General features: G+C 41.1%; 1 protein-coding gene and 2 non-coding genes across 4 annotated transcripts in view; 2 read left to right on the plus strand and 1 right to left on the minus strand.

Moving 5' to 3' along the window:
• Positions 1-4,899: 4,899 nt before the first annotated feature.
• Positions 4,900-13,220, plus strand: part of LOC129787507 (C2 domain-containing protein 5) — a 970,947-nt gene continuing 962,626 nt past the window's right edge. Inside the window, exons 1-8 of one of the 2 annotated variants that reach the window (XR_008750237.1) lie at positions 4,900-5,443; positions 5,505-5,665; positions 5,728-5,909; positions 7,607-7,815; positions 9,379-10,992; positions 11,092-11,291; positions 11,360-11,632; positions 11,698-11,971. Coding sequence is in view for 1 of the 2 variants with exons in the window: in XM_055823182.1 (XP_055679157.1) it covers positions 4,954-5,443; positions 5,505-5,665; positions 5,728-5,909; positions 7,607-7,815; positions 9,379-10,992; positions 11,092-11,291; positions 11,360-11,632; positions 11,698-11,760 (3,192 nt within the window). In the remaining variant the exon portion in view is untranslated. Of the gene's footprint in view, positions 5,444-5,504; positions 5,666-5,727; positions 5,910-7,606; positions 7,816-9,378; positions 10,993-11,091; positions 11,292-11,359; positions 11,633-11,697; positions 11,983-13,220 lie in introns of those variants that run through there. The other variant, XM_055823182.1, reaches the window with a different exon arrangement.
• Trnat-agu (transfer RNA threonine (anticodon AGU)) lies at positions 12,051-12,124 on the minus strand. Its single transcript has one exon. It is a non-coding gene; the product is annotated as a tRNA-Thr (tRNA).
• Trnaf-gaa (transfer RNA phenylalanine (anticodon GAA)) lies at positions 12,477-12,549 on the plus strand. The gene has a single exon. It is a non-coding gene; the product is annotated as a tRNA-Phe (tRNA).

The raw sequence follows: 13,220 nt of genomic DNA on the forward strand, positions 1-13,220 counted from the left end.
AAGTCAATCATAACGCGTCCAGTTATTAGAGTTGGTATACCACAACGCGGATGGGTCAGTCTATGCGTTGTAATTTAATTTGTGAGTAGTATTAGTAGGCAAGGTCGATTTTTTGTAAAATTTAGCAATTTGACAGATTAAAATGCTTATATCTTAAGTTCTAATAGACCTACAGAAATTTCTTGACTAGTTCTGGAAAGGTATTGAAATAAGCTATAATCTAACATATATTTCGATACATTTCAAGGTCACCTCCAGAACACAAAATGGCGGATTTTTGTTTCACCAAAACAGTATTTTGCACTTTTTGTCCTCAAGGAATGGTTCTAGAGGTTTCTGATGTTCCAGAAAGTTGTAGAGTTTTGTAAAACCTTCAATTTGATACTAAGATGAGCAAAATCGGTCAAGCCGTTCAAGAGATATGGCTCTTAGAACTTTTCAAATACAAGAATTTTTCAAATGGCCATATCTTCTAAACGGCGTCATAGATTTTCTTCATTTTCGGACTGGTGAAAGATATTGAGTCAGGCTACAACATATCAAAAATTCAAGGAAATCTATGATCGGAATTCGAAGATATTGCCCCTTAAAGTTAGGCAATTTTTGTTTTTGTTTTTAGCGCCTCTTGCGGATGTTTTTGAAACTTGAAATGTTCTAAACAGTTGTAGGGCTTCTCAATACCTTTCATTTGATACCAAGATGGTCAAAATCGGTCAAGCCGTTCTCGAGATATATCGAAAAAACACTTTTTGCTTTAGACCGCCATATTTGCTAAACGACTTGACCGATTGTCAAGTATGAATTGTTGATGAAAATATCTCACTGAGCTCTACAACATAATAAAATTTCAGACCTCTAGCTATAAGGGAAGTGGTTGACGGTATTTCAAAATGGCGGACGGCGGCCATCTTGGATTTTGAAAATGCGAAAAAATGAAATTTTACACCCACATTTCTATAGAAAATTTCAAACCGGAAGTCTCTATCTGTTACTGTTCTCGAGTTATAAGGCAAAGTTTGGACCACCGGAAGGCCGGCCGGAAGGCCGGCCGGCAGGCCGGCCGGATCAAAAATTTTCCACCACCATTTTCGTAATGTGGGATGTCTAAAACGTGCTCATACCAAGTTTGAGCCCGATCTGAGGTGGTCGGTTTTTCAGACGATTACAATACTTGGTATGCCACGATTGTGGTATACCAACTAATTACATAAAAAATAAAGAAATTCCTCGAGATAAGTTAGCTGTGTTTCTTTCAGACACAGCTTTTGTGTACCGAGCAAAATCGAAAGTCGTCAGATCGGGCTCAAACTTGGGATGAGCACGAATTAGGGTCCCCACATTCCAAAAAACGTATGCGCCAAAAAAAATTTTTCCGGCCGGCCGTCCGTCCGTCCGGCCGTCCGGCCGGATCATAAACTTAAATTGCAAGAGAACGGTGATAGATAGAGACTTGCGGTAAACGGCAAAGTTTAAATATCGACCTGAAGAAATCCGATTATGAGGTCAAATCCACCCCCCCACCTCCATTTTGAATAGCCTCAAAATTTTGTTTTCGCTATATCTCAGCCGCTATTATAGCTAGAGGTCTGAAATTTTGACATGTTGTAGGGGCCATCAAGAGCTTTCCAACGATACCTCATTTTTGAAAATCGGTCAAGCCGTTTAGTCAATATGGCCGCTACAATTTTTCATTGAAAATCGACCATAACTCGAAAACGGCTTGACCGATTTTGATCAACCCGGGGTCAAATGAAAGATCTCAACAAACCCTACAGCTCTCTAGAACATCCGAAGTTTCAAAAGTGACCGCTAGAGGGCCAAAAATCAAAAACAAAATTTTCGATGAGTTTTCGATGAATATCTCGAAAACGACGACATAAATTTTTTTCATTTTTTCATATGTTGTAGCTGACCATATTATCTAGCTTCATGCCAAAAATGAAGAAAATCTATGTATCCGTTCTCGAGATATAGCCTTCCAAAGTTGGCATGTCATATCTCGGGTTCTACAAGTCCGATCTTGATCAACTCAAGCGCAAATGAAAGGTTTCGAGAAACCCTACAAATGTCTAGAACATTCCAACTTCGAGAAATGACCGCAAGAGGCGCTAAAATCGAAAACAAAGTTTTCGAAAATTTCGAACTCGAATTTTTCGAAAATGGCGACATAAATTTTTTTCATTTTTCGATATGTTATAGCTGACTTCAAGACCTTTCAAACAAAAAAAAATTATGAAAATCTATGGATCCGTTCTCGAGATATAGCCTTCTAAAGATTTCTTAGGGTATGACTTTTCTACTTTTCCCGACTTTGCGCGTATTTAAATTAATTTGCGTTCTAGTTTGCTCTCACAAAATTGGTACACTGAAAGAAACACAGCTCCCGTAAGCTTGGTCAGCTTACCAGTACATTTTTTGTCTAAATTCTTTAATAATTTTTTACAGACAGTTTGAAATTTAATACAACGAAAATAATAATTAATTTTTTTTACGAGAAACAGTTTTAATAAGGAAACAAACAAGCAAGGTTCTGTGAAAACGTAAGGATATCGTGTTACGTAAAAATATTTTCTAAGAATAAAATTAAAGAGACAAAAATGTTTTCTTAAATTTTAATTGTCCTAAATTACCCTAAAAAAAGAAAAGGAAGTAAATGGAATCCTTATTAGAATTTTATATGCTACAAAACTATTTTTAAAATGTTTTTGTTTTTAGTTGTTGTGCTTAAATAACTTTTAGTTTGGATAAGAAATATTATTTAAAATCTATTTTCAAACATTGTTAGAACTATACCACAAAAGGACTTCTCTGCTGTTTTATTCTAAAAATTGGTAGTCAATGCTAGGCCGGCGGTAGCCACAAAGTTCGCAAAGGATAAAATTGATTGATAAAGAATAGATCAAATTAAATTAAAAAATTATTATTAGTAAAGGCATTTTCCAAGGATCTACTGAAAACTATTACAAATTTTTCATTATTTTTAAATCTTTTAAACCACTCAAAAATCCCTCCGAAAACAAAGAAAAATCCCTCTGGCTTTGTGCATAGAATAAAGAGCTTATATCTTTTCTTGTGTGAAAATAATGCAAAGAATTTAAGCCGTTTATTCTCTTTATACACAAAACTGAAAAATGAAAGCAATTTTTCATTCACATTTTCTATCTCTTATCACTGCACACGTGCTTTGAGACTCCCTCAATGCCACCGAGACATGTAGTTTCGGCTATAATTCTGCCAAAATAAAAAAAAATGAATTTTCACATAAAATGCGGGGTGTTTTACGCAAAATTTAGCCGAAAGAATGCTGGCGTGATGGAATTTCGTCACACGAGGGTTTTATCATCACTTTTCTGTGAGACACCGCACCACACACTCCAACGCGTAGTTCAGCTCCGTCGACCAGCACCAAACTGAATGCGTGGATGCGATTTCGTCGTTCTTTATAGCAATGCCATCCCCTCGGGGCCGAGAGCAGCCCCCAACTTTCACCCACCCGCTTGTGGAGCTCTCCAAAGAAGCGAAAGAGTGAAAGTTGCCGCTTCTGTGCGCTTCGTCACAATTGCTCTCGCTCTCGGTTACTCCTGCTGACTTGGGAGGGATGATGTGTACGGTGTGGTGGAGTCTTTGGCGCGTGGTGCTACCTTCCTTGCAGGAGTTGGGGGTGGGCGGATGTTACTCCATTTCTTGCACCATTATCAACTCGTAGCATTTTACACGATTCTCCTTGGCAGGATATGATGCCAAAGTGCCGGTCGGTGGTGGTGAAAGACACTGTGTGGGTCAGGTGTGAAGTCAATTGCGGGGGCGGTATTTGCATTCAAAAATCAGAAATCTTATCTCTCTCACTTTTCTTGGCGCAAAATTCTTCCATTTCTTCCAATTTTGCTTCAAATGATAGTAACGGAGTCCTCTGTAAAAGGACTCTTGAGCTCTAATGTAAATTTTTGGAGATTAAAATATAATAAATTTTCTTGTTAATTCTTTCTTTGGGATGAAGAAACTTAACATTTTGTGAATTTTCTGTGTGAAAGGATTTTTTTATTTGCCAAAGAAGTTCGCAATTTTAAGGATCATTTTGCTCCTTTTATGAGGATTAAGGGAAAAATTAAGACACATAAAATAATTCTGTAATTTTTCTTATTAGCTATTGAGGAATGAGAGGAATGAAATAAAATCCTTCTAAAAAGCTGAAAAGGTTCCTAAATTTTCGTACAAGAGAATTGTGAGGGAAAAGTATATGATATAAAGCTTTAATCCCTTTGGCTTGATCATAGGCGATTTCCACATCTTAATGAGCCGGAAGGAGCCATGACAACTACCGGTTTTGTTAGATTTTAGCTTAGTTTATTGGCATAAATTGTCACAAGTGAAAATCCATGCTAATTTCCGAATTAATTTATAAAGATAGATGTCCAAGAATCTTAACGATAATCTGAAAAACAATTTAATTTTAATTGATTCAATTTATAATAAAAAATTATAATTTTCTTGCGATGAACGGAAAATGTTTCTAAATTCTGATTAAAAATCTTTGTAGTCATCTAAATAATTTTTTTAAAGAACTTTTATATTCTGTTTGTTATTTATTAATTTTCTGACGTCGTAAAAAGTATTAAAAATCACTGTCAATCCTTAAAATCCTTTTAATCCGTGAAAAGGAAGAAAATCCGTTAAAATCAGTTAAAAAGATTTAAAGAGAAAAATTTAAAGGGCAAAATGTAAACAAATCTTTCTTATCTGTGCGACTGAGATGCAAGATAAACAATTATGTGAGTAAGAGATGTATGGAAAGACAAGAAAATATTTTCTTCTCACTCCAACATATGTAATCTTATCTTCCATCTCGCGCCGAGAGATGTGAGCCGCGGAAGCTGCTCACAATCAGAAAAATCTGTAAACATAACCTCAAATAAATGCAAGAAGTGGATTGTTGTGACAGAAAATCCGTGAAAAATGCCTGGAAAAGTGAAAGTGAAGGTTCTGGCGGGTCGCAATCTGCCCGTAATGGACAGAAGTAGCGACACAACGGATGCCTTTGTGGAGATAAAGCTCGGGGGGATAACGCACAAGACAGATGTCTGCCGGAAGAGTCTCAATCCGCAGTGGAATTCAGATTGGTACAGATTTGAGATGGATGATGCTGAACTCCAGGATGAGCCGTTGCAAATTCGTCTCATGGACTACGACACATACTCTGCCAATGATGCCATTGGCAAGGTACATCCCATTTGTCTCAATCCAATGCTCATTCCGGGAGCTGCAATTGACCCATCCGGACAATCAGGGCATGGGCATGGGAAGGGATCCGTCATGTCCGGATGGTTTCCTGTGTATGACACAATGCACGGCATTCGGGGTGAGGTGAATCTCATCATCAAGGTGGATCTCTTCTCGGATGTCAACAAATTCCGTCAGAGCTCCTGTGGCGTGCAATTCTTTCACTGTAAGTGGGAATCTTTGGCCCCTGAATGTACTTTGTGATTGAATTTGTGGTGTTTTTGCAGCCCCCAACATCCCTCATGGGTATCATGCTCCTGCTATTCATGGTTTCGTGGAGGAGCTCGTTGTGAATGACGATCCAGAGTATCAGTGGATTGATAAAATTCGCACACCGAGAGCTTCCAACGAAGCCCGTCAGGTTGTCTTCCTCAAACTCTCCGGAGAGGTAATTTTAGCAACGTTCCTTTGATAAGAAGCACTCTTTGACATTATTCTCCTTCTGTCCAGGTTCAACGGAAGATTGGTCTGAAGGCTCTGGATATGGGAGCAAATGCCGTAATTGGTTACAAACTCTGCCTGGATCTGGAAGGGGATGTTGGTGTTGTGGCTCGGGGGATTGGAACTGCTGTCACGCTCATAAAGATCCCCGATGCTCCCCAGCAAGTTGCGGATTCTGCCCTAATTGAAGAGTAAGTTTGTGAATTTTTGAAATTTCTTTGAAAAAAAAAAGGATTTCTTTCAGAGTTTCAGTTGGGAAATAATTTTTATTATTAATTTTTCCCTCTGCTCTTCCCCAACTAATCTCCCTCTGCTGCTCGTGCTAATGCCCTTCCTGGCTCTGTCCACCTTTTCTCTCTTTCTTTTGTTGTTTATCTCATTCTTTTCTTTATGCATTTGCAATGAAAATCCACAAAACAAAAAACATAAATTAATTCAGGAGGACAATGAAATATCTCGAATTCCTCACATGTACTCCCTCCCCGAGTTACTTGAGGGATTCTTTTACCTTCGAATCAGCGACTGTGGGTCGCTTTACCTTGTTTCCAGTCATGCGGAATGAATGTGAAGATTTGGCAGCTAGGCGTAGTTTGGAGATTGATGAGAAGATGCAACAGAGAATGGTGCAGGAGGATTTGCGGGGAAAGTCTCCGCATCATTTTGTGAAGAAGCTGAAGAAGAATATCCCAGCTGCTGTGCCAGCTTCCCGGAATGCCCTGGGGCGGAGAATTCTGGCCAGAGCTCCGGATTTTGGGCTCACATCAGCCCCAAAATTGGCTCTGAGTGCTCTGAAGTTTGACGTGCCGGAGAAGGGAAGTCCGGGAATGGGGAGGAATAGCCGCAGGAAGCAATTTCAGCGCTCTTCGAGTGAGGGTGCCGGAATGACGTCTCTCCTCGTGGCTTCACTCATGTCGAGTCAGACCATGGGGTTGGATAGAATCTCCGAATCGCACGATTCACGCCCATCGTCGCAGAATTCGCAGAAGCTCAGCACATCGGTGGATATGAGTCAATCCATTGATACGCTCTGCATGTCTCAGTCATCCAAGACGAGCCTCTTTCCAAGCTTTGAGTCCGACTCCCTTAGCTCCGACGATGAGGCGTCTGACAGCACCCCGGAGAGAGTTGAAGTGTGCTTCGATGCGGACACCGTGAGTATGGTGATGCGCAATGTCCAGGAGAAGGATGACAGTTCAGCCTGGATTGCGCCAAAAGCCCACGACGAGGCGGTGCGGATGGGTACGTCCAGGATTGTTTCCGGAGGCGGTGAGAATCCCGATGAAACTGTTCTCATTGAGAGTGAATCCACCTCCAAAGAGGAGACCCTCCAGGAAATCCTGAAGACGTGCCCCGAGAGCCTCGATGTGAGTGATGATGTGTCGTGGATTAAGCCCGGATCAACGACTGAGGAACCCGAAATTGGCACAGCTGAAAATCCCCACAAATCCCTCCTTCATGCCTTCCGGAAGTTCAACATTTTCCCACGCAAAAGGAAGCAACGTACCCCACCGAGAGTTTCCCCACCAGCATCACCTTCTCTAGCTGTCGAGCTAAAGTCCATCCTGAAGAAGAAGTTCACGAGGAAGTCCCCAAAGAGGGCTTCTATTGTTAAGCCAGTTATTAAAATCAAAGAAGTAACTCCAACAGATCCGGAACCGCTGAAGAAGTTCGAAGGACGTGGCCTTCCCTTCATGTCACTCATTGAATTAGTGGAGAAGGATTACCTTCATGCTGCGTCCAAGAGTTCTGTCCCTGATCGTCACAATTCACTCCCTGTCACGCTAACTAGTCTCTCCGTAGAGCCCCCGATGGCATCTAACCCACACACGAATTTGTCTCACACTAACAAGATGTTGCTTGCACCTTCTCCTCTTTCTCCCATTGCTAGGAATGAAGCGGCATCGTCGTCTGGTGGAGCCAATCCCGCCAGTCCGGGAGCCAAGGTGACAACTGGGCACACCCGGGCTGAATCTACAGGCTCCAGAATGACCCAAAGTCCCGCCAAGAGTGGTGCTGCTGCTGTTCCCAGTTCAACTTGCAAAGATTCCGGTATCTATCGCCGATCATCCGACTCGGATCTCAGTGTGACGCCCAAAGGTCAGTAATCATGAAGCTTCTTTAACTTTTTTTTGTATTTCTAGGGGTAGATTATTGAAATACTTTTTTTTCCCTCATTGAGAAGTCCACAGAATCCTTAAATAGCCTTTTAGGGTAGAATTGGCTTGGAAGCTCAAAATTCTTGTATTTTTCCCTTCATTTTCCCTTTTCCGGAAAGGGGTGTTTTCGTATTACTGAATTTTCATTTCATTTTTGTTGTATGGAACGCATGTGTAAGAGCAGTTTTAGGCAGAAAAAGTGAGTACATTGTTTGGTATAAATGATCGTGTTAATGGACAAGCGGTGCGCGAGCTATTTGGCTGATTTGTGATTGATTAAACATCTTAAAGTTTATACACTTTTCTTCCCGGAAAGATTTGATAGGTTCCCGGAAAGTGCCATAAGTGGCTGAAAGTTGTTCAGTCATCCTGGCAATTGCATCAGGAAGTCTCTAAGGGATCTTAGGAACTTTTTTTGCAACACTCGGCTGATCCTTGATGTTATTTAGGGGTCAAAATCTGAGTCTATAAAGATGCTTCACCAGGGGGTAGACAAAGCTCTTTTTTACCCGAACACAGCAAATAATGGCGGACGGTTTGCAGAGAAATTAAAGGAAGAAAATGACGTCACTTTATTTCCAAAAAGTGCATCAAAATTTTTAAAATCAGTTTTAGTGCATTAATCTTCGTGAGACACCTCTCAAAAGCTATCAATCGATAGAATATTAAATTATCTATCCAGTGGTGGTGGATTTTTTCAGATTGAAGCATTTTCCTGGGTGTCTCAGCGAGTGAGCAGTGAATTCCTATGGAAATAGAGTTTTTGTCTACCCCCTGTGCTTCACACAATTACAAAAGGGACTTCCTAAAAGGATAGATTTTGACCCAAAGAGAAAATCAAAGACAAACCGGGCGTTGTAAAAGAAGTTCATAAGATCCCTTAGAAACTTCCTCAAGCAATTGGCAGAATGACTGCACAACTTCCAGCCACCTCTGGCACTTTCCGGGAACATATCAAATCGTTCCGGGAAGAAAAGTTTATTCAAAAAGTTCACAAACTTCAAGTTGTTGATTGATTAATTAATTAATTTTGATTCCTTTAAACATAAAAAGTCAAATAGTTGTGAATATCGCGTACTGCTTCAACTATGTGTGCATTGGGAGCACGATCTAGCCATAAGCTGGAAATTCTGAATGTTATCACGGATGTGTTGTAGTTGAGATCTCCTGAAAATCTCCTCACTGTTGCCTGGAAGTTTCTTGATTGTTCTTTGTCCCCTCTTTGATCACATTTCTGGGTGTTTGATGTCTTCCCTCTGATGGAATCCTCAATAAGGATATTGAAGGATGTTGCTCAGTTTTATTCCCCTTTCAAGCAATTTTAGAGCAATTTCTTGGTTGTTTCTTCTTCTAAAAAACTCCTCCTCATTGTTCCACTTTCGCATGCCCTGATGCAAAGGAATGCCACTTCCTGCTTCCTCCAGTGTCCCCTTCTATCTCTCCTGAAATTGCCAGGAATTGTTCTCTAATCTTCTCTCACCTCTCTCTGGGATTCTCCCTTCAGGAAACTCCTTGACTTCCTGCGAGAGAGGAACTCCTGCTGTGACAAGAGTTGTGGGAGCTACAATGAAGAGTGCCAATGCAGACAATCTCGATATGCTCGAATATCCCTTCCTGACGCTCGATAAATACCCACCGGGCTTTATAATTCATCTGGGATCAGCTGTTTGTTCCCGTTCGGTAAAGCTCTTGGAGCGTGTGCCAAATCCCGATGAGCCAGAATGCCGTGATAGCTGGTGGACGGAGCTGAGGATGGAGATTCGTTCTCATGCCAGAGCTCTTGGATGCAACGTTGTTTTGGGCTATTTGGAGACAACGACAATCACTGAGGATGTGTGCGTTCTCTCAGCCACGGGGACAGCTGCTCTTATCAATTTCCCCTACTCTAGTGAACAGCCCGTGAGGATGACATCATCCCTGGATCGTGTGGAATTCGAGAAAGATGTCAAGGAGGGGATAAAAGAGCTAAAAATTGCAGGATCAACGGCGAAGATAATTGAAGGAGTTGCCACGAAGCCAATTGAGGAGGTTCCTGAGGGTGGAAGTGACAAGGAAGCTCCACCAGCTGCATGCCCACCGAGTGCTTCCACCTCCCTGGCGTGTGCACTCCTTCATCTACCTTATGCTGCCAATTCTGTTCCCTTCAGCGTGACTCTGGACACGTGCGCTGTGTGCCGACGTGCAAAGGTGCCAAATGTCTTCCTGGCCACAATTGAGATTCCCGATGGGTTGCAAATAACAGGCCGTGGATGCTTGGTGCAGGCTCAAGTGTGTCGGCAGAAGAGAGACCTCAAAGGAGAATCAAATGCCAAGGAGATTTCCGATGGGCTTCCCTTTCTTGAGTACGAGCTCTATCGTGTGCTGATCAACAAGATGAAGGTCAAGGGAATGAATGCAATCTTCGGTCTCAAATGCTCAATAGCTGTTGGTGAGAAGATGATGACAATTGTAGCCACGGGAACGGCTGTCTATCTCAGTGCACTCCCAGCTGCAGCCCTGCCCAAGATTGTTGGGGCTGAACGTGCAGGATCCAATCCGGAGAAGCTAAATGAGATTCAGCGAACACTCCAGGATACAATTGAGAAGAATCGTGAGATTTATCAGCTCAAAACCTTCGGGGACGTTGATCCGCGTCCCTTGTCTGAGAGTGAAGAGAGCGACGATGAGCTGGCTGAGATGGATCTCAATGTTGGCAATAAGGATGCCTGTATCCTCGAAGTGGATGACATTGAGGATCTCGAAGTGATTTCTCTGCTCATGGAACCCTGCCCTCCAGAAGGATTCCACGTGGTGAACACCCAAACAGTTCCTGGACTGCTGGATTTGGAAGTTGTGCGGAATCTGCAGTATTTTGCTCAAGTTTGGCGTGGACACATCAATCAACAAACTCATTTGGCCAAAAATCTTCAACGTCTCCTGCAGTGTATCTACTACAAGCTCAGGAGTATGATTCCTTGCGCAATTTGTGATCTTCGCTTCACAATTGATCTTCCGGAAGCAGATTGGATTCAAGTTCTCGTCACAGGGATGGCTCTGGGGCTGGGAGAACCATCCAAGATGATCAAAAATAAGCGAAGACTCCTGTCTAATTCTGCCAGCAAGGAGGGAATCAAGAAAGGTAAGATAAAATTGGTGGGAATACAGAAGTGAGGTTATGTTCACCGAAATTGGTGGGAAATTATTTTTATTGAATTTCCCGGAATTTCCGGATTTGCAGGAGAAGAAGAGCTGATTTTTAATCTTGAGGAGGATCATGTTTTTGAGACGGTAACATCGGCAGCTGCAGGAGTATCCCAAAGTCTGACGCACACCCCAACAACTCACAATCCTCCAACACAATTTGCTCAAACAGGCTCCCTGAAGCTAAGGAATAAGTCTCCAACGAGAGGAAAAGCCCCCACGAGGCTTTCAAGACATGTAGGAAGCAAAAAAAATGTTTTTTTTTTTAATTCTGAGAATTAATTTGCTTGCTTTGGGATTTGCAGATGCCTGTCCGGGAGCGCTATGGAGTCGATGTGACACCCTTAAGCTACGTTCCGGGTGGAAGAATTGAAAAATATCTGGGAAATCTCAATTTCTTCTTCATCCGCGAGAGTACATCAATCCGGGAAAATGGTGGAATCTGTGGATTTGTCCATGGATTCGTAACGGAACTTCTGGCTGTTGTCCGGGCGCATGTAACTGCCCTCGGTGGGAATGCAATGGTTTCCTTCTACATGACTGAGCTTCTTCTAAATGAGAGCGTCCATAAGAATCAGGTAAGTGCTACAAGAAAAGGACCATCCCTTGAATCTCGATAAGAGTAAAATAATAATCTTTTTAGGGCCAGAGTCTTATCAGTGTTGGTGGAGACGTTGTCTTTGTTTCTTACTACACAGATGAATGAACTTCCTTTTCCGGAAGGAGATTTTTAAAGGCACAAATGAGGAGATGTTTCAGTGCGGCCTAGTCTTAAGATGATATAAATCTTCCTATTTTAATGTTTTCCCAGTATCCTTGCCACTCCTGACTTCAACATTTACGGAGGAAGCAGGAAGATGATTTTTATTGGCAAAAATAATAGAGACTGTTCTGAATAATAATACAAAGATTGTAAAGTTTTATCAAATCTTTTTCTTATTTTTTTTAATCTTAAAATTAAATTTAAAAAAAATTGAGAGAAAAAAAAAACAAAAAAGGCACCGGCGAGATTCGAACTCACGATCTCCTGTTTACTAGACAGGCGCTTTAACCAACTAAGCCACGGCGCCACGGATGATGGTTGGCTCACAGAAGACAAACATAAATTCTTCGCCTTTGCAGCATATAGGGTGTCCACAAAGCCCTACTGCACGCAAAATTGCTAGAAAATCATCCAAATGCATTTTTAGGCTAAAATTCTTCATTTTTCTTCATCACAAATCTCCGGGAAAAAGGATTAATTTCAAAGGAAATTTTTTTGAGAATGCTTTGCAGGTCTTTTAATCTTTTTTTCGTGGTTCCAGCAACATGTTTTAGTTACAATTGTGTGCGTGCTATGTTTATGTGGTAAGAGAAAATGTTTGAATGTAGTTTGCAGTGGGAGTTAAGTTATGTAAAAGAGAGAAGCAAAAGAGCTTTTATGCCGAAATAGCTCAGTTGGGAGAGCGTTAGACTGAAGATCTAAAGGTCCCCGGTTCAATCCCGGGTTTCGGCAGCCTTCCTTTTGCCCATTTGTATCCTTAAAAAATTAATTTTTGAATTTTCAGTGAAAGAAATAATTCAAATTTTTTTTTAAACTGATTTGTGTATAAAAATTATTGATTTTTATACATAAAGTTCCTGTTTAAATTCAAATTGAAGGGAAATTAAAAGATTTTTTTTATCTGTAGTAAAATTTATTTTCCTTTTATTGCTTACTAAAATAGAAAAGTTTTTTATTGAAATTAGAATTTATATTTTGCTTTGATTTGATATTTGTTTCTTTTAGACAAATTGTATGATAAGTTTTACCTTTAACGATAGGCGATCAAAGAAGAATTAATTCTCACTCCCACTGGTGGGCTTAAAGGGGCATTCACAATGGTGTGGAGTTACCTTCAATTGATAATTGATAAAAGATAATTAATTAGAATCCCTCTTCAGACAGACTCTCTTTCTCTTCTTCCCTCTAATTAGTACCTGTAACGATATGGTCAACAGTTAGAGCGTCATCCGGCTCGCGCCTTTGTGCTGCTGAGTTTCGCCAGGTTGAATCAGAAGATGCAATGAAGTGGTTTCCACGGGATAGTGGCACAAGAAAATTCCAATGAGAAACTCTCTGACGAATGAAGCGCCTTCACAATGCAGTAGAATCTCAATCACTTGAAGCACACTTTCCTCACTAAA

Source organism: Lutzomyia longipalpis, chromosome 1 (assembly GCF_024334085.1).
Source record: "Lutzomyia longipalpis isolate SR_M1_2022 chromosome 1, ASM2433408v1".
In the NCBI taxonomy this organism is placed as follows: domain Eukaryota; kingdom Metazoa; phylum Arthropoda; class Insecta; order Diptera; family Psychodidae; genus Lutzomyia; species Lutzomyia longipalpis.